This window comes from Lepeophtheirus salmonis, chromosome 3 (genome assembly GCF_016086655.4).
Source record: "Lepeophtheirus salmonis chromosome 3, UVic_Lsal_1.4, whole genome shotgun sequence".
Classification (NCBI taxonomy): domain Eukaryota; kingdom Metazoa; phylum Arthropoda; class Copepoda; order Siphonostomatoida; family Caligidae; genus Lepeophtheirus; species Lepeophtheirus salmonis.
The window spans coordinates 4,646,649-4,672,626 of record NC_052133.2 but is presented as its reverse complement, the minus strand read 5'-3'; the positions used below and the strand labels follow the sequence as shown (position 1 = coordinate 4,672,626).

The window sequence follows — 25,978 nt, the reverse complement described above, 5'->3', positions numbered from 1 at the left end:
ATTTAAAAAGAAAGGGGCATCCCTTTGTTTAGGGCCGGCTTTAGCATGAGCAAGTCATGGGGCAATGATAAATTTGCAAGAATTCTTCTTACTTTCCATTTTTTTAAATAATTTCACTTATTTAGAAAATAAAATGCAAGTCTTCCCAATAATTAATTGGTCCTGATTTCAGGTACGATGTTCTTTATGTACACTATTTTATAATTAATATGTTACAGGGAACAACAAATTCAAATAAAAAATGACGAACACAGTAAAATTTTAATTGAGAATCCGACTTACTGCATGGTAACGTGTACTTTCTTTGAAATACAACGATGAATGAACATATTTATCCTTATTATTGGAGGCAAAGAAATGATAACATCTTTACAATTGTCGGCAAAAATGCATAGTTCTGTAAAATATTTCCCCAATTAAGTCATATCTTTCATAAGAAAGATAAGTTAATCTTTTACCTCCCCCCCCCCCCTAGACTTCCATTCAGTTTTGAATTGTAAAGGATATATGTTGTTAGTTAACACAAAAACAATCTCTAAAAAAATTCAAGAAAGAAAGAAATTATACATTGTATCGTTAATCATATTTTGATGTCAGCTAAGGATGTTTCTGCTTTACTGCCATAATCAGTTTTCTTAACCTTGATTGGTTGAATTATAACTAACCCTTGTTAAGGTGGGAACAATTATTGAATAGCAATTACTAGTTTGTGAGATTTGGCTAAATACTAACTGATTTTGGGCCTTTCTTGCTTTATTTTCGTAGAATGGCTATGTTATAAAATAAAAGTAAAACATGAGAAATGTCCAAATGATTTTTTCCAAACATATAACGTTGTTACTTTTATTGTATTACGCAACCTTTCATATGCAAAGAAACAGAAAAAAGCCCCAAAATCAGTTGGTAGTTAGTCAATTCTTCCCAACTATAGAATTATAACTAAATAATTGTTGGGAACTGTTCACAGCTTAGCAAGAGCTAATTCTAATTCAATTAATCAACGTTCAGAACACTGGTTAGGAAACCAAAAACTATAAAGTATAGGGTAAATTTTTGTGTTAGCGAGATAATGCCGTTATATATAAGAGCGTTAAAATCGCTTGAATTTTCGCTCATTTTATATTACTTTTTCCGTTTCTGCATCATATGAAATAACATCCAAAATTTAAGAGTTAAAGATTATTTGTAAGATTGTAAAAAGTTTTATCTCAAGATAAGGTAGAATATTTTTTTCTATGTTGTATCTGTGGCTCTCTCCTTTCTTCGGTTGACGAATTTGCCTCTCATGTAGCTGGGTACTCTATGAAGACTCCGACTTCAGTTCCCTTAGACACAAATCTTGTGTAGATTGGAAGATTATTACGTTGGAAGATAAAGCTTTCTTTTTAGTAAACGAATTTTACCAACTGACGAATACTATTTTCTTATGTAGTAAATTGTCATAAGACCCCGATATGGTCTTTCAAATAAATTCTATCAATTTCTCATTCTTTTATTGTAAAGATAAATTTTAAGCTACTTTAAGTGCAATTCCAAAGTATTAATAAGAATAATTTGTTTATAAAAGTTGACGATAAGTATTTGTGCTAAATTAAGATATATACACTTTTCCCAAACATATGTATATTTATTTTTTTAAATGTAACTTCAAACTGAATGGAATTTTATAATCAGTTTTTTTTTAAATAATCAACTGTCTACATATACTTACTTATTAGAGCCCTTCCCTAAAAATACCTTGATACTTTCGATCTAACACAATCCTTGTATCCATAATAATGACAAATTGTAACCGTAATTAACCCTAAAAGAAAAATGTTGTAAGAATTTTCTCTCCCTGAAGGCTGAAAGTGTATATCTTGAGAGTAATTAAGTGATTACTCATAAGCAATTATCATCGATAAATTATGTTGCAAGTGTATTTTAATTTTATAACAAAGTAACGCTTAATATTCGGTATTATTACAAGTAATTATATTTGAATGAGGGATATGGTTATATGTGAAAAATATGTAAAATAAAAACCATAGGTCTAGATAGGTTATTATTTGTAATACTGAAAAGTATTGTCTACTTATAGTTAAACATACATTTTGATGCATATTTATCACAGAATGTTAGATTTTAGTTAAAAATTATTGTCTGAAATGTGACAATCGTCCCCGGTCATGGGATTGGTTGCCACACTATAATTGAATTCCTATTAATTATTATTTGGTCACTCCTCTGAGTAATTAATAGGTCAATACGATTAATGAATAGGAATCCTTATTTTATTAGTTATTATTTATGAATCCATCCATCAATTAACATTTAAATTTTATAGACTCATTTTAAGGGGAAGCAGGACAATGTGGCCCTCCGTATCAATAGAGTTCCTGGGGATTTTAAATATCAAGTTGTATATTTGTTTTTGTCTTTCCAAAATATGTAATTTTTGGATTTTTTTTTGCAAAAAACTTCCAAAAACCAAGGACCCTCCCTCTCCCCCGAAATAAAATAGAATTATGTGGACATCCTTGATAGTAAAATGGTATTTTTTAAATATTATTTAAAATATTAAAGAATTGGAATCGGAATCGTCCCATGACTGCTATGTACCTCTTCAAATTTGACTTTTTTCATTAAAGATACAAAAACTGATATTATTCCCATTATCCAAGATCTAAACTAACTAAATATATATGCAACTTTGATTTTGAACCTAGAATAAGCCTGCCGCAAAAGCCATGCAGCTTTATTTTTCAAAAATGCTTCCAAATTCGGGGTATTATGTCTTTGTTTTCATTGTAGCTACCCAGAATTTGGTGCTATTGTATGGAAAGGGGTACCAAATGAAAGCTATAACATTTTTTGCATGTGAAAAAAAAAAAAATATTTTAACTATCTTTAATGGACAAACATACATATTTTTTATGCTTGGAAAGGATGACATCATTCTGTCAAAAAAGTACGGGAGTTGTTAAGTAAAAAACAAATTTCATATAAATTCATTTTGTCGCCTTCAAAGTAATCTCCATTGGATGCAATACACCTGTACTAACATTTTTTCCAGTCCTCCAAATATTTTATATATGCCCTTTTTGACATGGCCTTTACCTCCTTCCATGAATTTTGTTTATAGATTCAATAGACTCAAATGGATTACACAGAGTGGCAATTTAGTTTGGGGGAAGTCACACGGAGCTCAATCAGGTGAATATGGTTGTTGATCTATGGTATTTATCGCGTGTTCTGCTTTGGATTTGCTCACTTTGAATTGTATCTCAAAAATGTTGCTTTTAATCATGGAATTCTAGAATTTCATGCTTTCAATACACATGGCCTAAAAAGTTATGGACTTCACTCATAGATGGCCTTATTTTTTTATTATGGACTTCATTTTTAGATAGTATCAACCTTCAAAAGAAAGATGTCCATATTTCATTACAATCTGTTCCCTATTTTGTGAGTTATTGGGCTAAGTGTGACGCTAATTTTGTTATTTCCAAAACAATGGATCAAAAAACATTTCGAATTTTAATTTTAAACTGCTTCTTGGTTGGAAAAAGTACTGTTTAAGCTAAGCAATGGCTTGATAAGGGTTATGGGGAATCTGCTATATAAAGCGAATGAAAAATAAATAAAAAATAATAATAATAATAAACTAAAAAAGCCAATTTTAAACGAAAAAAACGTCTCTTCTTTGTTAAACCCATGTGTTATAATGAGAAGACATAAATAAATATTTAAATGAGAATGCACACATTTTCTAATAAAGTATATGATCAACACTATGGCACACATGTCGAGTAATGAAAAAGTATCTGAGAAGAAGTCTAGTTGGAGAACAGCTTGAGAGAACAATGAGAAGGTACAATTTATCATAAGTGAATGATGTAGCATCAAAAGTTAAATAAATTTCAAGTGATGAAGACTGAGAGAACAATCAAGGCTCAGAATAAACTGAGACAACACCAGGATGTTCATCAAAACCAAGTACAACACGTTACACTTTCCACGATCAGTTTTCACTATCAAAGAGATTTGTAGAACTGCAAATCGGTTGTCACTCTCTGACAACCAGTCTAAAACTATGATGCCCACAGTGTTGAAGACAGGAGGTCAGATCTTGATGATTTTAATGCATCAGCCTCCACTACAAGACAATATAGAATACATTTTCTCCATATGGCTCTGAATCAAAATTATACTCTAAAAAAGTGATTAAAAAAAAAAGGATATAAAGGCCAAACTTATTGCAGCTGAAAATTTTAATTGTCATTGTTGTGTTTTATAGTTTTAATAACAATTATAAATGTGGGTTTTAGTCGCTGGGAAAAAATGCTATAGGACAAGAAGTAGAAAATCTACAGTTCACAACAAATTTATAATTTTTTTTCATATAAGTGAGGTTATGAAGCCGTATTATAGTCGTGTTATTAGGAAGAATATAGTATATTTGTGACAATTGATAAGTATACATATAATCCAAATATTCAAATTTCATTTGATAAATAATAATGAGATCATTTTTTTTAAATTTTTTGATAAAAATTATTAATTCGTTTGTATTCTTTGACATATGCATCATATATTTATTTATGAGTGCATCTCTTTTTTCTCGTAAATAAGTAATATTAACAAATCAAAATTATGTGATTGCACAATTAATAGATGGTAATTAATGTGTCTGGAGCTATAACAAATTAAATTATATGTTATACGGCGAAGAAATTGCAATTGCATAGAACATGAATAATGACTTTATAGTTATATTGGCTAAATATATCTGTTTGCATCAATTTTTGTAGACATTACATATCGAAATACATTCATCAACGAAGTTTTTTTTAAGACGAAGACAATATTAAAACTAAACAATCCTCTATGAACGAAATGAAGACTGGACGAAACTTGACGAGACAAATTGAAAAATTAAAGATAACATTAATACTGGAGGCATGTACCTAAGTTTTTGGGATTCTTAGCACCCCTCCCCATGTTTGCATTTGGTATACAGAATGTACGTACTTGATTATCGATTGTGTTCGCAATTTTAAAACCCCTCCACCTTCTTTTCACTTATTTATCCTAATAAAAATTAGTCCAATCTATTGATGAAATTTTATTTTTGACGTGCGGTAGTACCCGGGATTGGTCTGATATTTTAGGTGTAGAAAACTACCAAACTTTACTTTAATAATATGGAAATTAACTTCCCAACAAACCTTGAATATTACTCACCATTTTTCATGAGCATAGTCGCGTGTAATTACTCAATTCTTAGATTTTATCTCCTCAAGAATAAATGAATAACAATAACAGCTTGAGAAAACAAATTTAATATGATTTTATTAAACAAAGAGTACTTTTTAGTTGCTTCCTAAACCTCATCTAAAGTCACATTGATTTTTTTTAAATTTTATATATGAGTTGAATTAAACGCCTGCTTGATTTAATTCATTTTTACGTAACGATTACATACAATTTTATAAAAATATTTTCTTCTTTTTTTTCTTTTTTAAGTATGACACGCACGCTCAAGGGGATATGATTGTTGTTTACTTATATTCATTTGTAGGCAAAGCTGGAGAAAGTGGCGCTGTCTTGTGGTAAAATAATAAAACTCCATGAATGCTAATATTATTTAATAAAAAATAACATATACTTATACTTCCCACGTGGATGGCGATGTTCAAATTCTTCTGAGCATGCGCTATTTAAAAAACAAAACAATCTACAGACTGTTATCCTTGCGGATAATATATATATTTTTTAGTTTGCTCATGCCATATTGTATTTTTATTTCTTATATTAGGTATCTACACTCAAAAATGACTTACTTTCAGCAAAGATACAAATATACATTGTAGTGGGAAATAACTCCAAAACATGTTTTAATTGCATTGATTAAAAAAGATGTTATCGTTAATTAGCAAATATGCATTTAAGCAACTCATAATTATTTAGGTCTAAAACGGCAGCTGCCAACCAAGGGATATGGAATGTAGAATGAACGATATAACCCTTTGCAGGAAGACTACATCATATTAACTCATTTTTTAATTATGATAAAATGTTTAAATTGCCTGAAGTTTATGGTTATTGGTTTTTTTGGACATAAATATAAAAACATTAAAATTGTGTTACTTATACAGGCCCTAAACTTAAATCAATAAATTACTTTGTATATCAGAAAGTCTTGGAACATAATGATCGTTGAACAACTAATTACACCTTGAAATGAGATTCTAAAGAATATTTTTTTATTCAAACTTGTTTATTATGATTAGAGAACATTATTTATGAATTTGAGTACCTTCGGCCTCAATCACACACTCCATGCGACCCCGGAACACTTTGCACACGTTGACAACATAGTGCTTCGACATTGATCGCCACTCTTTCTCAACCGATCGCTTTAGCCACTCAGTACTGCTGTGACGTTGTCTGCAGGCCTTGCTTTCAATTCGCCAGTAGATGTTTTAATGAAGACGATTCAGGTTGGGGCTCTGCGGTGGCCAGAAATAATTCGGCCAGAACTATATTTTTTACCCATCCAATACTACACGATTTTTGCTGTATGTGCAGGAGCCCCGTCCTGTTGAAACCAATAATTGACTTTCTTTGATTACTTTGTGATCTTGCGAACATAGGCAAGAAATTTGTTTGCAAAGTAATCAAGTAATCCTTGCTTGTCAATCTGTATCCAACGGGGAGCCAAATTGGCTTCATTTTGTCACCTTCAAAGGTCACAAAAATACCGATTACCATTATTGAGGCCGGATGTTTGGTAGTGGACACTTCACGAAGGTTGCAGTTCACTTCTCCAAAACATACAAACCAATAATTTTGTCTATCGTACACGGGATCCACTACTAATGTCTTCTCGTCCAGGAAGAATAAAATTCGGTTTCCGTGATATTTCAGGTCATTTTAAAGCTTTTTGCACAAATCAAATCGCTATTGTTGTTGTTTTTGAGTAAGTAAGGGTCGTTCAATATGTCGGAGAGATTTACCATCAGCTTTTTTACAGTATTGGATGCCGTGGAACGGTTCACATACGACTTCTTTGCAAAGTCTGTCATTGTCATCTTCGGATTTTCAAAAAAGCTTTTTTGCCGTTTCAGGCTTGAATTTGATGGGCCTTCCACTTCTATGACGATCACTGATGTTTTCACCATTGTTGACTTTAACACTCACCCTCAAGACGGTGGTATTGTAGACATTAAGGGTCTTTACAATATCAAAGTTGCTAAATCCGGCACGGACTAAACTAGTCACTTCTTGCCCTTTTTTTCTTCATTTTCGTTAATATTTATCATAGAAACCTGGTAAATAAGGTGTTCAAAAGGTAAACACCCAGTTGTTCTTATTTGTAAACGCAAACAAGCATTAGGGTCAAATTTTTAAAATTAAAGGACCACGCAATTTTAATATTTAGAATGTGGACTGATGGAAAATCGAAATATAATATCTTGTCTATTTTTACAAATTAAATCAGACCATATTTTATGTTTGTTTTCGGAGGAAAGGTTGCGAAGTACAATAAAAATAAATTAGGGAATTTTATGAGTGATATTTAAACGTAATTTGTAGGTAAACTACGCACTAATCTAATGTGTATATACAATAACAGACATATTAAATGTTAGCGTGTCGTAGTCGAAACAGCTTAAACTCAAAATGGGAATTGTTGAATTCAAATTCAGAGTATTTAAAATTATTAAGGGTAGTCAAAAAATATATGTATAGTTTTATATAAAATTGAATGTAATTATATACATGTATGAGGATGGTCTGAAAAGTTTCCAACTTAACATAGATACAAGACATTTCTTCTGATTTTTTGTTTCATTCTTCAACATAGCCTCCTTGTAACTCTACACAATCCTTCCAGCGATGCTTCCATCTCTGTAACCCGTCCAAATAGTACTGGGTGTTTTTTCTGCAAAATAATTGTTCACAAAGGTGAATCCTACGAACATTTGACGAAAATCTTTAGAGTCCATTCTTTGGACTATATTTTTGTTTCGAGAGTATAATGGTACCTCCAAGTTTCATCAAGAGTAATTAATCAGCCCCAAAACTCAGATTTATTGCCCCTAAACTGCATCAAAAGAGGGATACTCGATTTTGTCCATTTTCACAAAAACAACAAATCAATTCACTCAAACGACTATTACATTACAACTACACGTCCAAAATGGCTGAAACTTTGGTCAGTAACTTTCCACAGATACTAGATAGATATGAATAGCTTTTATTTACGTGTGCTGCCATTTTAAGCTGAGGTTGGAAACTTTTCAAACCACACTCGTATGTCAGATGTAAAAGTCAATATAAATTAAAGACTTGAGAGGAATAAATGTATATAATTTGTTTTTGAATTTTTGTATGTACCAGTGGTAGTACACGGCATTGCCTAGAGCAACTAAGTGTGGACAAACAGACGAAATATGTTTTAATATTATAGATAATTCACCAAATGTCTACTCTCTGTTTTTCATGTGTAAGACACGCTGTTGCCTTTATTGTATCATGCAACCTTTCCTCCAAAAAGAAAACGCACAAAAAAGGCCTGAAATAATCTGGTGGTTAGCCAAATAAGTCAATCATACAAACTGCTATAGTTCTTTGGAATTTTTGAAATTTATAACATATAATCTATACATTTCATAATATTAAAATCCAAAATAGTATTTTATTCGATACTGTATTATAATATTAGCGCAGCTGTACAGTTTTATTTTTATACGATAGCCAAAACTTCTTCATAGAAATAATAAAATAGTGAATATATATTGTGAGCGGACTTTTTGCCGAAACATTTTTGCCGCAGTACATTTCACCGAAGGACAGTTTGCCGAACAAATATCTTGCCGAAGGACTTTTTGGAACATTTGACCAAAAAACGATATTAAATTTATTGATATATCACATTGTAAATTTCAATTCAATTTAAAATAATATTATGATAAATAGGTATTGTTTATATACTATACCTATATATCATATAGGTAAATTACTGAGTGTTCTCTTGCATAAAAATATTTTATATTCATTAATTAACATTATATAAGTACAAAACTGTAGTGGTTCAATGTAAAATTATTGTGGTAAAAAGAATGCAGACATTTCAAGTCAATAATTATTTATTTTTCTGATCTTGATGCTTTTTTTTAAGTTCAGTATTAGTAATTATAGTAAATCAAAAACAGAGTATTAGTCCACTCAAGAAATCCTTAGCGTGCTTCAGCTCAGTTACTAATTTTGTGAGCACCCTCCCACTTAATTAAAAATGAGCGGATACCATTTCTTTCGCTAGTAAAGGTGTATTTAAATTTAATAACTCTTTATGATTTCAATTAAATTCAATATATTGCAAGTTCAAGTGTGCCTTGGGCGCAAAAAAGGGAACCACTGTCTTAGGAGACATATATTTACGAGGTTTTGCGCAATATCGTCTAGTTAAGCCCGATAATTAGTTTGATCTTATATAAAGGTTTCTCAAGTTTTGAAATAATGTTTGCATGAGATTTTGAGATTTTATGTCAATTTACCACATAAAAACATAAGAAAATCGTACATCAGTTAGGAAAATTCATTTACAAAAAAATAAAAAGTTGTCTTCCAACGATACCTCCACACATATAGGAGCTAGCAGTGTCTCTAGGGGAACCGATATCTGAGTCTTCTTAGAGGGACCAGGTACATGAGAGGCAAAATCGTCAACCGAAACAGCACAGAGTCAGATGCAGCATGGAAAAAAAGATTCTTGCTCATCTGGAGACATAACTTCACCCGTCTATTCTTTTAATCTTTAAAATTATTCTTTATCTCGGAAATTTTTTGATATTATCTCATAAGAGGTCGAAACAGAAAAAATAATACAAATTTATGTAAATGAGAGGAAATTCGAGCGCTTTTATCGCTCTTCTAAAAGAATAAGTGCGCTCTCGCTTGTTGTTCGAAACAACGAGAGCAATCTAGCTCAAGAATTTTGAATGGAGCTAAATTGAGCGCCGCTCACTAAAGCTTTAATAAAAAGTAATGGCCACAGCCAACCTTCAATTATTAAACAGTATATTATTTGTTACTAATATTTTACTGCTTATTTCCACTATAAAAAGTACTTAACTTTGAAAAAGACGGACTTGACTCAACTAACATAATAAAAAGAAGATTTTTAAAGGATAGCATACATTTAATCGATTTATTCTTCATTGGAGACCTCTTCAGAAATAATAATATCACAAAAATCTTAAATTCCCAAGCTTTGGCATGGAATAAATAAATTGGAAAAAAAGTACTTATTAACCAGTGAAGGAATTGCAATAATTATTTTTTTAAGTGGTTCAATTACACCTAAGTCCCGGGTATTATCTTTCTAGTCTTTAAAATATGGACTCGAGTCTAAGTTACCACTTCATCTTTACATAACATACGAAAAAGTCATCCAAATTCCACTTCAATGTCATTTTGATGTCCATTATAAATTGTATCACTTATAACTTGTGAACGGATAAAATCCGTTAATAAGTTACAAGATGCTACGCTCTTAATACTGTGGACATAAGTTATTTTAAGGGTACTACTATTTTTGAAGAAGCATCCATTTTCGGAATCTCATACGAAAAAGTATCGAAATCCCGAGATCTTGGTAATCCTTAGAGTTCATACGTCGCATACATGTTAATTAGATGTTTTTATGTAGATATCATGGGATTAAATAGCTTGTGATATATTTTGAAAAGAAATACTTACGGTTAACTGATCTTTGGATTCCAACTCAGTAGACAATCTAAAAAACCTTAATAAGAGGATCTAAGTGAGAATACTGAGCCACAAAGATAAGGATACCAATTATTCTTATCAACACTTATAGTGTCATATCTTCGGTTAAAACTTAATTCTAACAATACAAATGAAAATATAAGACAAAACATCAAATAAAACTATACATATTACCCATTCAATTTTAAAAGCTTTATATCATTTTTATATTTCATGTAATACATCCAATGAAATAAATCATTTATCTAACAGCAATATCAGAGCCTTTTTCTTTCTTGTTTTCAATCTTAGCGATTCTAGACCCAAATTGAATAGCTCTTTTTGGCTCAGATGAAATAGATATTAAGCCTGCATCATAAGCAGCTGCACGTAACAAAAGTTTTTCTCCTAGTCCACGTCTTAAACTGAGATCCATTTTTTGGGGTAAAGGCACACTATTTAAAAAATTGACAACCCTTTCGTCAAGGAAAGGAATTCTTGAGGCTACACCATGGTCTGATATGATACGATTATCCCTTCCAAGATTTCTTTCTGAAATACGGTCAATTTCCATTCTAATTTCATGAAATAACGCATTCCATCCATCTCGATTAAAAACTGCACGGTGCCTTGAATAACCTTTGTAGAGAAAAAAGACATTTAACCATCAGATGAGCGTCCAAATAATTTTAACTGAATCTAATATTTTGTGTGCATCAATTAATTAATATTTCAATATTTGCATTGAGTGTGTTAAATATTAGAAATACGAAATATGTTCTTATTATGTGAAAAAAATAATGCATTCAAATATATTGCATGAAAAATATTAGTTCATATTGAGCCATAACTTTCTAAATATTCATAATATTCTATATCTACAACGTAAGAAATGTTTTTAAATTGAATAAGTAATTATAACTTTATATAAAATGAGGGTTTATTTTTTTTTGTTTTTTAAAAAAAAAATATTATTATCTGGAAGGCTTAATCCTTTATTAGTTATAATATTCCGACTGTATTGTGAATTACAGTATATCTATATTTTTAGCTAATTGCAAAACACAAATTCATACCCATCCAAATTGAACATTACATAAACTTACAACAAAATAGACAACAGTTAAATATGCAAACATTTGAAGAATAAAAAATGATACAAACCCCCGAGTTGTTCGTCAATTCCAGAGCCAATAAGTAATACACGAGGCATATGCTCCCCATTTCTTTTTCCTGCAGCAAACCACAAAGCACAGCCAATGGAATCATCTAAAACGGTCCCTGAAGGCAATAATAGTTCATCAAGTTTTTCAATTTGACGTGTAGCAACTAATTCTTCTTTGCTGATATTAATAGCTTCAAAAATAAAATTTCTTTGAGGACATACTTTTTCTAATTCTTTTAAAGCCTTTCTCCCTGTAATACGATCAGGTACATTTTCAACAGCATCTCCAAATGCCACATTAAATAAAACAATGGACTCCTCAGGAGAAAGAACGGAATGTAATATGTAAGCAAGATATGATGAATCTAGTCCTCCACTAAATAAAATACCTATTTTTGAATGAGAGCATGGAGTTAGAGATGGAAGACAATGACCACAAAAGGGAGGCTTATGCTCCACTCGTGTTAAAACAGAGTCTCTAACAACCTGCTCAAATGTTTTAATGAGATCAGAATGTTTATGTATATATTGCAGAATGACTACGTCATCTCTCCATTTTTCTTCAATGGCATTAGCGATCCACGGCAAAGAAGAGAGCTCGTTGGTTAATGAGAGTTTTATTATGGGGGACGATAACTTTGAATCACTTATTTCGAGAGGTAAATTACCAAAAGGGGACGCTTCAGAAGAGACAGAAGCATCATTCCATGGAAACAGAGTCAGTCTCTTGTAAATAATAGAGTATCGGTAAATCCCTTTGGTTGGAACTTGTAACCAAGGATGGGAGTCGTCTCCTACTGAAGATAAGGCAAGTAGCCCTTCTTCATTCTGAAAAAATAACAAACTGTGTCTCCCAAAATAGTCTCTGCCAAACCAAATGAACTCGCCCTGAGTATACGAAAAAGCAAAAGGGCCTCGTATCTGATCAAAGAATTCCTGGGGTTCTAGTTTTTCCAATGTCCTGGAAATGGTTTGTGTATCAGAATCACCATTTCTCATCTCCTCCAAACCTCCATAAGCATCCCCATTCCATAGTAAATAGCCCCCAACATCATTACTATGAGGCTGAGGTGTTATTTGAGAGCCTTGAAGCCAGAGAACTCCCACCACAAGAATGATTCCATTGTCCAAAGAATGTATTTTGAAGAAATCCGGTCCACGACGTCGAATCCTCTCCAGAATGGAACCATACTCATCATGGACATCCCTATAAGACTCTACTATCAAAAGAATACCGCACATGATGCGAGATTTTTTTATTATTCTTCAACGTCATTGAACTATGACGTAAGATGACGTCATGATTTATTTGTTAAAGAGCGAACTCTTATTAAATGCATGCAATGTTACATCAGTGTATCCAAATTACGAACTCTGATAGGCTGTCTGTACTACTGCTCGTATGTACTTATTTGAGGAAGAAGAGGGGGTTCCTAATTGCAAATTCTACCTTTTATAAAGTTAGCATATAGGCTATTATAAGTGAATGAGGTTTTGTGAGATTTACAATTTTTTATAAAATTATAAATTCATAAAAGAAGAAGACGAGACCTTCAATCTGGCATTGCAAGGTAATATCTACTGTACTGTGTAATAAATTATACACTCTAGATATTATTACTAATAATATCTAGAGTGAGGCAATGTTTTGCATTTAGCTTTAAAATATAATGTAAATTTATAGGCTTACAGACTCTGAAGAGAGGGAGGAAAGTCCGAGACGCACCCAAAATTAATTTTCTAGCATTTTAGTACCCATCAGATTCAGTGTAGCAATGTCACCAATTGTTAAGTTAAAAATCACATACGATAATGAACAAGCCGTCTTCTTCGCAGGAAGCAAGGTCACGGGTCATATCCAAGTTATTGTTGAGGAGAAAGGTGGTGCCAAGATCAGAGGTTAACAAATACAATCATTTTCTCTTCTCTTGTATTCTTTTGATTTAGTCATTTATTATTCAAATCCCTTTTAGGAGTCAAAATCGAATGGAAAGGGGAATCCTCAACACATTTTAGATTTAAAGCGAATAAATACTCAAAATATGAAACAATTCTTGAAAATGAAATGTATATTATGGGATCGGGAGACAGATCAAAGCCTGTTATAATGCTTCACGAAGGAACTCATGCCATTCCATTCTCAGTTTTACTACCTCCTAACATTCCTGGTACCTTTGAACTTGAAAGAGGAAAGATATTTTATCAAATCTACGCTAAAGTCAATATCCCCTATTCTATATTTGACCCAAATACAACTCGTCCATTTGTCGTTATTAAGCAAAATCTTATCTTACCAGCTGCTTGTGTAAGTTTTAACTCACTCAAAAGTTGATTTCACTTATACTTCTTTCAGAATCCTTTACAAGGATCTATACAAGAACAAGTTGGTATGTGTTGTTTTAGTAAGGGAGATGTCTCTGCAATTGTTGGACTTCAACGTTCAGGATTTGTGCCCGGAGAGGATCTGCACTTTTCACTCCATATAGAAAATGAGTCTAGCAAGGAAATATCAAGATCCCTTGTTGAACTATGTCAATACACTTATTACTTTGGAATAAGACGTACAAATAACCGAACGTATAAACGAGATCAGTTTAATAAACGGAAGCAAGCTGTGATTGGTCCTGCTCACAAAGATCTCGAAACCAAAGTATGGACGGAGCTTGAGTTCCCATCTGTAAAACCCGGAGATACTTTTACTTGTGCAGATAGTGCACTAAAGTTAAATTCAAAGTTATTGCTCTCTAATTTATTTGATTGTTCCACCATAATGAAAACTCATTACACACTAGAAGTTACTCTAGTCCTTGGTTGCCTTTATTCTAACAAAACAACAACAATTCCTATTGAAATAGGATCCTCTTACACTTCTGGAGCACCCATTTATAGTGAACCTAACATTTTTATTCCGGCTCAAACAGGCCCAGCCGTCCCTCTTCTTCAAGCTCCTTATCCCTATCAACCACCTACTTATCCCTCTGGAGGACCTTTTCCTAACTATCCATCTCAATTTGAATCACAAGGACCCATTATGGAAGCTCCTCAAATTCATCAGCCACCCAGTGCTCCTTTTTTTAGTCCAAATATTCCTACAGCCCCTAATTTGGAATTTTCTCCTCCGCCACCATATAACCCCTTGCCTGAACAGCAAAAACTCCCCTAATTCAAATAATTTACACAAAAGATTATTTAATTATTGTATATAGTGTTTATCATATCTTCTATAAAAGTATTTCCGGAGTTTAAGAATATGAAATTACTGAGTGTTCTAAGTATGTTAAATATTTTTTACTTAGAGATCATATTGAGTATTATATGCAGAAATGTTATGAAAATATATATATTGTAATAATTATGTTTGTATACCCAGAGGCGTCAGCAGTGACTCCCCCCCTACCCCAAAAAAAAATTTTAGAATTTATGCTTTTTACTAGAAAATTTAATATTTGAAATTTTTTAACAAAACTTTAATTTTCTGTGATCGGCTGTCGATTTTCGATTTTTTTTTTTATAAAACAAAATATTTGAAATTTTTTCCGAAAAAAAAAAAATATTTGAAACTGAAATTTAAAATTTTTTTTCAAAAAATTAATTTTCTCTATGGTCTTTAATAACTATGGTTTTTATAAATATTCTCAAAAAATTTAAAATTTGACATATAATTACTGAATTTTTTTTCCAAAAAAATTTATTTTATGTAAACAGCAGTGGATTTTTGTAATTATTTTAAGAAAAATTTAATTTTTTGTAATCAATAGTGGATTTTTGAAATTTTTTTCAAAAAAAAATATTTTTTTAAATTTTTCCCCAAATTTAAACCAAATCTCCCTCTACCCCCTGCAAAAACAAACAAACAAATATATATAATCCTGTGGATGCCCTTGATGACTAATCAGTGTGTATATAATATGTAAAGGTGCATTTGATATATGCTTATAAATAATGTATTCGATATAGATTTTTATTTTTAAATGAATTTATGTATCTTGTATTTGAGATTTTAACCCTTTCAGACCCACAATGAATTGAAAAGATAATTATAGTCTATTCTTCATCTTTTTAATCATATTAGAACTAATTATAAATTTTTTTTAATAACTTCAATATTTTCGTCAAAATTTGGTGGGACACTCGTATCTCTCTGAGTGTGAACGGTAATTTTTTAATATGTATATAAACCAAATACTAAAGTTACGTTATGAAGTTGAATACTGTACATTTATTAATTCTTTTGATCTAATTTTTATTTATAATTCAAACAAGTACTAATTCTACCACGGAAAATTGATTAATATAATAAATGCTTTTCATGTGAAACATTACGAAGCAATTCCTGTCTCTTACTACGCATAAAGCGAGATTACTAGCCATTCAAATGAACAAAGTTCGATTTTCTATATGTTTGCTTTCACTTTTTGTTCAAACTCTGGTGTCCAATATAACGGATACTTTTTTTTCCGTTGTTATATAGCAGAGATGTCAAACCCGTAGTCCGTATTGCAGCCCACTTAATGTTTAAGTGCGGCCCAATACTTATTCTCACTTCAAGTATTATTTTTTATCAAAATTGTCATAATATAATCAAAACGCGTAGAACGCGCAAATTACCTACAAAACTGGGGGAAAAAAATCCCAAATAAACGAATTTTTGAAAAATAATCGCTCCGGGGAAAAATATATCAGAGCGAAAAAATTGAAGCAGTTTGACCTTGTAAAAGTAGATTTGGCTTAAATTTGAAATAAATATGTACAACTTTGTAGTCAAGAAGCCATAATTTATTTTAATCTTAAAAACGGTATATCTATTTACGAATGCTACATCTAGAAAGTCAAAGAAGATTCTCAGATCGTTTTGATAACTTGCGATCTATGTAGTATAAAGTAGTTCTTTGATCCATCAGATCGACTCCCCCACGCCTTTGTTGAAGAACTTTCGAAAAACATTTTGTGAACCTTTTGTTCACATACTCTATCAGTGGTCTTACTTTATATGCTATTTTACTCTTATTATCTTTAAGATTATCATCAAAGTGAAGATTTCTAAGTATCATTTATAGCTGTGTGAATGTTGGCTTCAAAAGTCAATGAAGTATCTTATGCATTCCTTTCTATGATAACCTCTTCATCAGCTATAAATTAAGTATCAGAGTCATTTAATAAATTGTCAATGTCTTCTTGATCAACAACGTTGACTTCGTCTAAAATGGTATAAATTTGGTCGTTAATAGTGTTGCTAAAAAGGTCAAGATATCTTGTTCTTTGTTGTTTTTTTTCATTATTTACGCAGCTTATGAACAACTCTATTAATAATATAGTATTCATAGGAAAATATGAATGTAAATTAGGGTCTCCCAAGGTATATAACACAAATATTTCTTCTCAAAAATATGCATGAAATACATACCCGCCCCCATTTTTTTATTTGATTTCAGCTACTCAAATATGAAAAACAAAATATTATCTAAGACATCGATAACAGGTACCGACGAGAGATTAAAGTATTCGTTTTATAGTAAAAAAATTAATTATTTTTGGTCGGAATAAAATTAAATTTGCCTGATATTATCAGTAGGCAATATTGAATTTTTCTGATGTACTAATTTTCGATGATTGCATCATACATCAGCATAAAAGGGCTCAGAAAATAGCACAGGACCAAATGCATTGGTTTTGATGGCAAGATCGGCCTTACCAAAATTGTTAAAATTGTTGAGCATCAAGAGAGAAGCAATGGGAGCTTCCTACCAAAAAATATAATTTGTACAGAAAAAGAGGAGCATATAGTCATTACTAAAGGTCCTCTAACATGAAATTGTTTTCATTTTTATTCCTATAAAATATATAGGGGTGGGAATTGTAACTTTCATGATTTGAAAATAAAAATTTAAATTAACAAGAATAAACTTCTTATTCTTTTTTGAAATTTAAAATTATACAAACAAATTAATGTTGGTCTTTCTCCCATTTAAGAACCCCAACAATGAATACATTGGCCATGTTTCACCAAGAAGTGGGAAAGCGAAGGATCAAGCTAGATAAATACTATCGGTTCTAGAAGATCATGCAAGCTTAGAATCCATAGTTGCTATCATATGTGATGGTTGCAACACAAATGTGTGAATTTGATCTGGCATTGTAAGGAGGCTTGAACTATCACCCAAAGACCACTTTAATGGCTAAATTAAGTGTCAACCGAATTACTATGATGGTTTGAAGCATTTTCAGCTTGCAATTTCGCTATCAAGAGGTATTGATCAAGATCTGGCAATGACTAAGGATAATTATCTACATTATTATATCCTAGCTGATATAGGATTAAAAAAATAAGATATTAGTAGAATTTTTTCCTTTTTATAAGTAATTTTTATCTTTTTCGTCTTTTATCGCACTAAATCCTGGTGATTGTAAATCCACGTTTATTTCGCTGTAGAAGTAACATTAGCAAAAAATAACATATGGTGCAATATCATTTTTTAAAGCAATTAAAGCTTTTTTATCAATAAGAAAAAAAAGTTTATGTCATAAATTATTTTTTTTACTTCAAACAGAAACCTTACCGGACAAAAAAAGGGGGAAGGGTAAAAATTTTCTCCGGGATTTTTTTTAGTAAAACAGATTTTTATTTACCCTTCACAACTTTTGAGGGGTCAAAATGCGTGATAGCTCAATTTTGGGCTCCCGTGATACCACCTAGTGTACACTAATGACAAAAGTTGGGAATTTGGTATCGCCGGATATTAGTCTTACAATCAATAAAAGATAGACTAATAAAATTATTGCATGTATACATCAGGTAAAAATGGTTTTGATTTATTATTCCTTAATTTCTTGTGTTGATTTGTTTTTATTTTTATAATTTATAAGTTTGAAATGTTCTCATTTATTATTAATATTTTATTCTTTTTTTTGTCGATAAAACTAATCAGTTCACTTTCAGGAATGACTACCGTCATAAAAGGCTCAGCGGCGTTGTTCAATTCCTTGATATTAATAACTGAAGTATCATTCCGATTGAGGTTAGGTGAACTGTATGGCCGTACGCTGATATCTCCCATATCCCTTCCATTTCATTTGTCTCGTATTTTTGATATCCAAATTGTCTATCTTCTTGATAAGAGATTGATATTAAAGATAGTAGAACATACTCAGAGTGCAACTAATAGAGATATTTTCGGTCCATAGATTTGTTCGAATAGTGTGTGAACTTCATAGCAACAAATTTAGCTATGTCACATAATAACTGAACTCAATGGTCCCAAAAATTGAGCTAAATCGTTTTCAGGTGTCCTAGATTATATGAATAATTTTTATCAACTTTATTATTCTTTTATTTATAATAAATAAATTAAGGGTGTACTATAGAGATGGAGAGCGAACTCCATTGTAGAGGTATTGGGTTAACAAAGTCAACCTCATCTCTCTGGATAAAATAAAAATAAGCGGCAAATGCCTTAAAAGAGCTGAAAGGCCCTTATTGTTGTAAAAACAGCGTAACAAGAGGTTGAAAAGGGTAAAAAAATACTTGAACCTAAGGAAGCAAAATCCATCCGATATCGTTCTTTTTTCATATGAGAAGACTTTCACGGTCGATCCGGTATTTAACTGGCAAAATGACCGGGCATTAACACTCCCCGACGTACCCTTGTATGACTCCACCAGGTACGTGACCACCATAAAGCATGCTGCGTCCGTGGTGGCCTTGTTGCATCCAACGGGGAAAAAATGAAACCAATCTGGTTCCCCACCGGATATCTCCATAAAGCTGACGATTGCCTCAACATCCTCAAGAAGAAGGTAGTCCCATGGCTCGGAATATTGTTCAGAGTCCTGACTTCAACCACTGGACTACAATATCTAGGTGCATATTGAGGCCAAGGCCTGTAAAATTCGCCAAGCCAACGTGAACTCCCTCATGGCTGCAGTGGACAAGGCCTGGGCCTCAATGTCCACCAAGTACTTTCAGAAAACCTGCACCGCCTTCCGAGTTCGCCTTAAGCACTGCATCGTCGCTGTATTAACTAAAAATGGTAATCATAAGAATACAAATCTATTTCATTTAATATATGTATATATAAGCAAATAAACATAGATACACCCAATGGGAATTTTTTTTTAGACGACCGGGTATAACTTATACTAAAATTTGTAACTTAGAAATATTGATGTTTTTAAAAAGTAAATCAAGTATTCCTTAAATTAAAAGTTAAAATCATTTTTAAATTAACATTCCTCTAGTGTTATTTATACAAAAGGATATTCTCATTTCTAGAGCAGAAATACGTCATATTCTATCCTTCAAAATCATGAAATAAATAAGTTTTACTATTATCATATGCCTTGCTCCTAAACTGTCCTTGCACTCACCGATATGTCCAGCCTTCATCGTAGTTCCCCTTTGAATTTTTAGAAAAGTAACTCCCATAGGATGAGTTATAAATAGCATAATAACTATTTTTAAAATATAAAGTTCCTTTCCACCCTCAATTTAAATGATTATTTAACATCCTACATATAAAAACATAACTCTTAAAAATTTGCATATGATAATAAATGTTAGTCTATGTATATTACTTTCAATTTTAAAATGTTGTCAAAAAATAAACATAAAGAATAATTATTATTATACTCAAAAGTAAGTAAATGTATATTAAAATGTTGAGCAAAGTTTGGAGAGTTACTTTAAGAGTTGTAATTGAAAGGTTTTAATGGTGTATTCATGGAGTTATTTGTATTTTTTTCTTAATGTATAAAACTAAATTTGTCTATATATTGTTCCGGAAATTTTTCATTTTAAACCATAAATGTGTTTGGATATAGCTCGGCGTGTCATATTAAAAAAAGAAAAGGAGAGTACATATATATAATATATACAAATGAATGTGACTTTAGATAAGGTTTAGTAACGAGTGTGTGTAGCTAAAGCTCATCGCCCATATTAAAAAAGATAAAAATAGGAGAGTACATATATTAAGGGTTGTAGATCCTAAGAATTTTTGTTGTTGTTGTTGGCAACCTGAACAATTTTTATTTTTTCAAGCTTATATCATTATTCTTTCATTACGGAAAAGAGAAAAACTAATCATGGAGAAGGTAAGTGTGAGTGTGCTATTGAAAGTCGTAGAGTAACCCTGATAATTTCCTAGGGAGTTATTTTCTATTCTATTAAAACAAAGTTTAACTGTTGGTCGAGAGCTAATTACTCTGTACGATATGGGGTACACCCGCTACTAACGAATTCCTTTGTTATCATTACATTTTAGTTGATTTTGTCGTACAAGATTAGACGAAATGTAAGGATAACGAAGATTTTTTGTATGAGGATTACCCAACAAAAACGTGACAAAATGAAATTTTTCAACTTCCTTTTGTAGTGGGAGCCGGTAGTTTATGTAATTTATCCACTTGTTAGCATATAGCAAGCTCTATGCAAGTAGAGAGCAGAACAGTGTTGGTTATGTTTGTACAGCCTTTTTTCCTATGTCCCTTTAATAGGTCAACTGAATAAGTAAATATTATAGTATTAAAATTACGCCATCTGACCTCAGAATTTAGCTTTAAAGTCCATTTACATAATATACATTTCCTTTCTAAGAGCAACCGAGTATCAAATCTCTGTACATTTTGTCCAAGAGAATAATTTTTCCTTTGCGCCTTGCCCATTAAGCTACGTCGCTCCATTAGTATTTTTACAACTAATTGTATGCTAGTGTTGTTATGTAAACACTTAAAAATCGCCAATAATGTATCTCTGCCAAGCTCGTTACTACGACAGGGGGAGGGAACTTTAACTATTTATTCAAATATTGTGTAATTCGTTAAAAATGTATATGTATCGAAATAAGTAAAAAAGTTATCGTCTTAATTTCATTGTCAATTTGTTTAAACAATCTCCTTTTAATCCCCAAAAATGGTTTCTCCTAAAAAAGTTTAAACTCTAAAATTTTTACAAAATGTTTTTTGTATCTTCCAATAACATAGTTCTTTGTCAAATTTTGTCTTTGTCACTTCTTTAAAATTTTATTTGTCAAATTTGACGTCTATGAGGAAACAATTTTTTTTTTGTAAAAACAAAAACCAAGGCCAAGGGCCTTTTTCTCCCCTTATTGTTTTACTAATAAATTGCTATCTACAAATATTTCTTTATGCAAATAGTTTCACTATTTTTTTTTTTAAACAAGCATATAGTTTGTAGCTTTTTGATGAGACAGGTAACATAATTTAACAATGCAGGACCCGTGGGCAAAAAAAAACTGTGCATCAATATTATATATTATTTTCCTTTTGAAATATTAATAATTTTCTAGTTTTATAGGATGAATGATTAGAATCTGCTATTGAATGAAAGAAAAACACAATCATTGTTAATTTTAAAAAAAAAGACCATCTTCAAAAACATTTTACTTTTGAAGTAATTTGAGATTTAAAAAAAACCCATTCTTGAAATCCGAGGATACATGTTTGAGGACTAAATAAAAATAAAGTTATTTAAACCCATTTTTTTATTATTTCCTATTGCACTTCAAAATATTTTACGAACTGATAATTCTTTTTCATTTACATATTTACAAGGCAACAGGGATGTCTTTGCCTCATTTTTTATACATCTTTCTTCAAAAAATAGGTATAAACATAACTAAGCATATAAATATGTGTATTTAGATATAGTCGAAATACAAAACTTTATTTTGCCTGCTTATGGGTGCTTCTCTTTTTTTTTTCATTATCTTTTTTAAATAATGTCTTGATATTTGTTTTTTCTACATTCTTAAATTGGAAAAGAAGTTTTTTTCTTCATAATTTGAGTTATCTTAATAATACTCTCATCTACTTTTGATAACTCTGCCTTCATTTAGACTCGTTCTTTTTTGTATAAATATATATATTCTATCCTACTTATGTAAATACGCGTTTCTTTTTAATAAATAAAATATATTTATCTACCTTTATATATAATATTAGACAAATCTTTTTCTCACTCTGTTTCCGTATGGGGATTTGGTTTACTCTCAATATAATATATTCTAGATATGTATCAAATATGGTTTTAAGACAAAATCATGAAGTTCATATGAGGCCTATACAGTCAGGAATAACCAAAACTTCTGCAGTAACGATATGGCTGTTTTCTGGCCTTCCTCTGGCCACAATCTTAATTTCCGAGACTTTGCAGTTTGAAGTTTCTTGAACAAAAATGTCTGCCGCACCTCACATCCAAATTTGGATTCGCTCTTAGATGTCATTATGATAACGTGGTACACCATGAACACAGCCTTCATCGTCGAGAGCTGACAATCTGTTCGCTGACGTATGAGGACTATTTTTGTTTATGAAAGAAGACACTAAATAAAAAAATACGTCGTAATATTTTATAGATTTTAAACATATCATAAATCGGTTTTGAGTTTTCCTTTCTTGATTACATAACAATCCAATTTTGCGTAATTTAATCATTTTACTGCAATTTTTGGGTCCCCAACTTGGTGTATCACATATTAAGTTAGCATAAAGGTATGAGCTAAGAAGCTCACTTATATAATGAGTCCGTCCTAAAAAATACTTTTTTGATGCTCAGCGTTTTCGATCAAAATATGAAAAACCGTTGAAAATATATAGCGGCCGTCAAATCAGCCATTGTAAAAAAGTATTGTGGAATTAGAAGGGACTATTTATTGCTTTTGAAACGGCAGTGGTGGTTATTTAACTGCCTTAAGTTCCCAAGTTTATACTGCACAACATGTTAATCTAGAACATAAACAGTTATTCATATATGGAATTCTTTGAAGTGGTAGCTGTTTTTTTACCTGTCTTTAGGTCTCACGGTTATCCAATACAAATCGTTTGGGTCTAGGGTGCAATTTAAGAATATAATAGGTTTCTCGTATTGACAACTATCCAGGGATATGACAACTATGAATAGATCCTTACACAGGTCAGACCATAAAGAAATAGTCTTGGAGCCTCCCATGGAAGATTTTACCCAATAAGGTACAGTAGGTTTGACTCCCTGACATTAATTATGTCACCTAGAATATTGATTTTTTTGTTTGTCAGCCTGACCACCCCAGCTTGGTCTGGCCTCCAGACCCCCCAGAAAATAGCATCTGGACGGTTTGTTTTTAAGCATAAGGTACAAGGACAAAACTTGCACCAATGTATAGTACTTGTCAGGACATCATAAAAAATCAAAAGTGACAAAAAAAATTCCATCAGAAAAGTGGCGGCAGACTCCCCCCTCCCCATGTCGCCCCAAAAATAGTTGATTTTATGTTTATTTCAACCCATAAAGTACATAGACAAAACTTGCATCAATGTATAGTACTATATCAGGCCATAAAAACAACCGCTAACCAATTCTGTCCGGGAAAATTAAGTCCAACCCCCAAAAAGTAACCCTCCCCCTAAATTAAAATAATAATTTCATAATTCTTTATCAGGACATTATAACAATCCTAATTTCAGCTTATTCAAGAGATACATGCTACAGCTACAAAGTTGTCGATGGAAGAAGTGTAAAAGCTGGACTGTGCAGCGATCATGAAGAAGCTGATAGTCGTATGTTTTACATCTTGTAAACATGCCGTCTCCAAACAACGTTGTTATCCGCACATCCGACATCGATCGTCTTATAATTGGCATGGGCTGCTGTTCCTCATTGAAGATATGGATAGAAGCCGGATTACAAAATAGCAACACTCAGTGATATAAGCATAACTCAGATGCATGCAGCACTTGACGATACATTATACAAATCAATACCTGCCTATCATGAGACTATACATCGTCATTTAATGGAAAGGGGGAAATAATACCACTAAAGTACCTCCAGAAAAACAAAGAAGCACAGTCAGCTTTTAGCCAGCTTGGACTTGTATCTGAAATCAACATATCCACTATTGCCGCTGTTGAAAAGTTTGTGTGCGAGAATTACACCAAAAATAAAATAACATCTGTAAATGAAGAGCGGTTCCAGTTTTTTTTGGACAAGTTCAAACCAAAGAAAACTGAGGAACAAATCACATATGTACTGGCTTACTGCAACTAGATCGACCCAAGCCGAATTATCTCCCGCAAGAGTATGGATGGAAGAATATAAATGGTTGCTACCAGTTGGTGTGCTTTGAGGGCGATTCTTCTCCAAAATCATTAGATGTTGTTTGAACAGATAGGAAGATAGTGCAGAAGGTAAGTTACGAATGGCATATTTGCGTAATAAAATTTTGTTAACAAGAAAAACTGAAAGTGTTAGAAACTGAAAAAGAATACAAATCCCCCATACCCCCCCATTAATGGCTAAAATAAAATAAAAAATAAACTGTTTATATATTGGATAAAAAGGGTGAATTCAGTTTAAAAACTGGTAATTATCATACTGAATATTGTTCAACTAAAATCCTTAATAATATCACATAAATCAAAATTATATTTTATTTCAATTTTAAACTGGTAAATGGATAACATTGTTTAGAAAATGATCTTGATGAAATTCTATATATTTTGTGCTTTTTCTTTAAGTGCATGTTGATGAATATGACGATACTTGTGAGGAAAGTGAAGACAGTGAAGATGAGATTTTTAATCCACAATATCCATAAACCATGAAATCAACGTTTTTCGGGGCGACTTTAGGGGGGTGGGTCTCACCCCACTTTTCTGATGGAACTTTTAGGTTAGTCTTGTTTTTTTTTATGATGTCCTGACATAGTACTATACATTGATGCAAGTTTTGTATATGTACCTTTTGGGGTGAAAAAATGTAAATTATACGGTTTTTTGTTGTACCTTGTGTGTGTGGGGGGGTCTGACTTCAACTTTCCGACCAAACTTTTTTGCCAGTCTTAGTTTTTATGATGTTCTGACATAGTACTATACATTGGTGCAAGTTTTGTCCATGTACCTTATGGTTAAAAACCGTCCAGAGGCTATTTTCAGGGGGGTCTGAAGGCCAGACCTAGTAGGAGTGGTCAGGCTGACAAAAGAAAATTTAATATTCTAGGTGACATAAGTAATGTCAGGTGGTCAGACTTTCTATACCTTATGGGTTCAAATCTTCTGTGG

The 25,978-nt window shown here is 31.8% G+C and overlaps 2 protein-coding genes across 2 annotated transcripts; one reads left to right on the top strand and one right to left on the bottom strand.

Moving 5' to 3' along the window:
- Positions 1 to 10,956: 10,956 nt before the first annotated feature.
- LOC121114365 (asparagine synthetase domain-containing protein 1) lies at positions 10,957 to 13,220 on the bottom strand. Its single transcript, XM_040708313.2, has 2 exons — positions 11,923 to 13,220; positions 10,957 to 11,397 (listed from the first exon to the last, which is right to left on the bottom strand). Exons 1-2 carry the CDS (start codon positions 13,163 to 13,165, stop codon positions 11,021 to 11,023), a joined length of 1,620 nt encoding a protein of 539 aa, XP_040564247.1. The 5' UTR covers positions 13,166 to 13,220; the 3' UTR covers positions 10,957 to 11,020.
- A 311-nt stretch (positions 13,221 to 13,531) lies between these two features.
- Positions 13,532 to 16,688, top strand: LOC121114366 (arrestin domain-containing protein 5). The gene is made up of 3 exons (XM_040708315.2): positions 13,532 to 13,822; positions 13,897 to 14,228; positions 14,277 to 16,688. Exons 1-3 carry the CDS (start codon positions 13,699 to 13,701, stop codon positions 15,084 to 15,086), a joined length of 1,266 nt encoding a protein of 421 aa, XP_040564249.1. The 5' UTR covers positions 13,532 to 13,698; the 3' UTR covers positions 15,087 to 16,688.
- Positions 16,689 to 25,978: the final 9,290 nt, after the last annotated feature.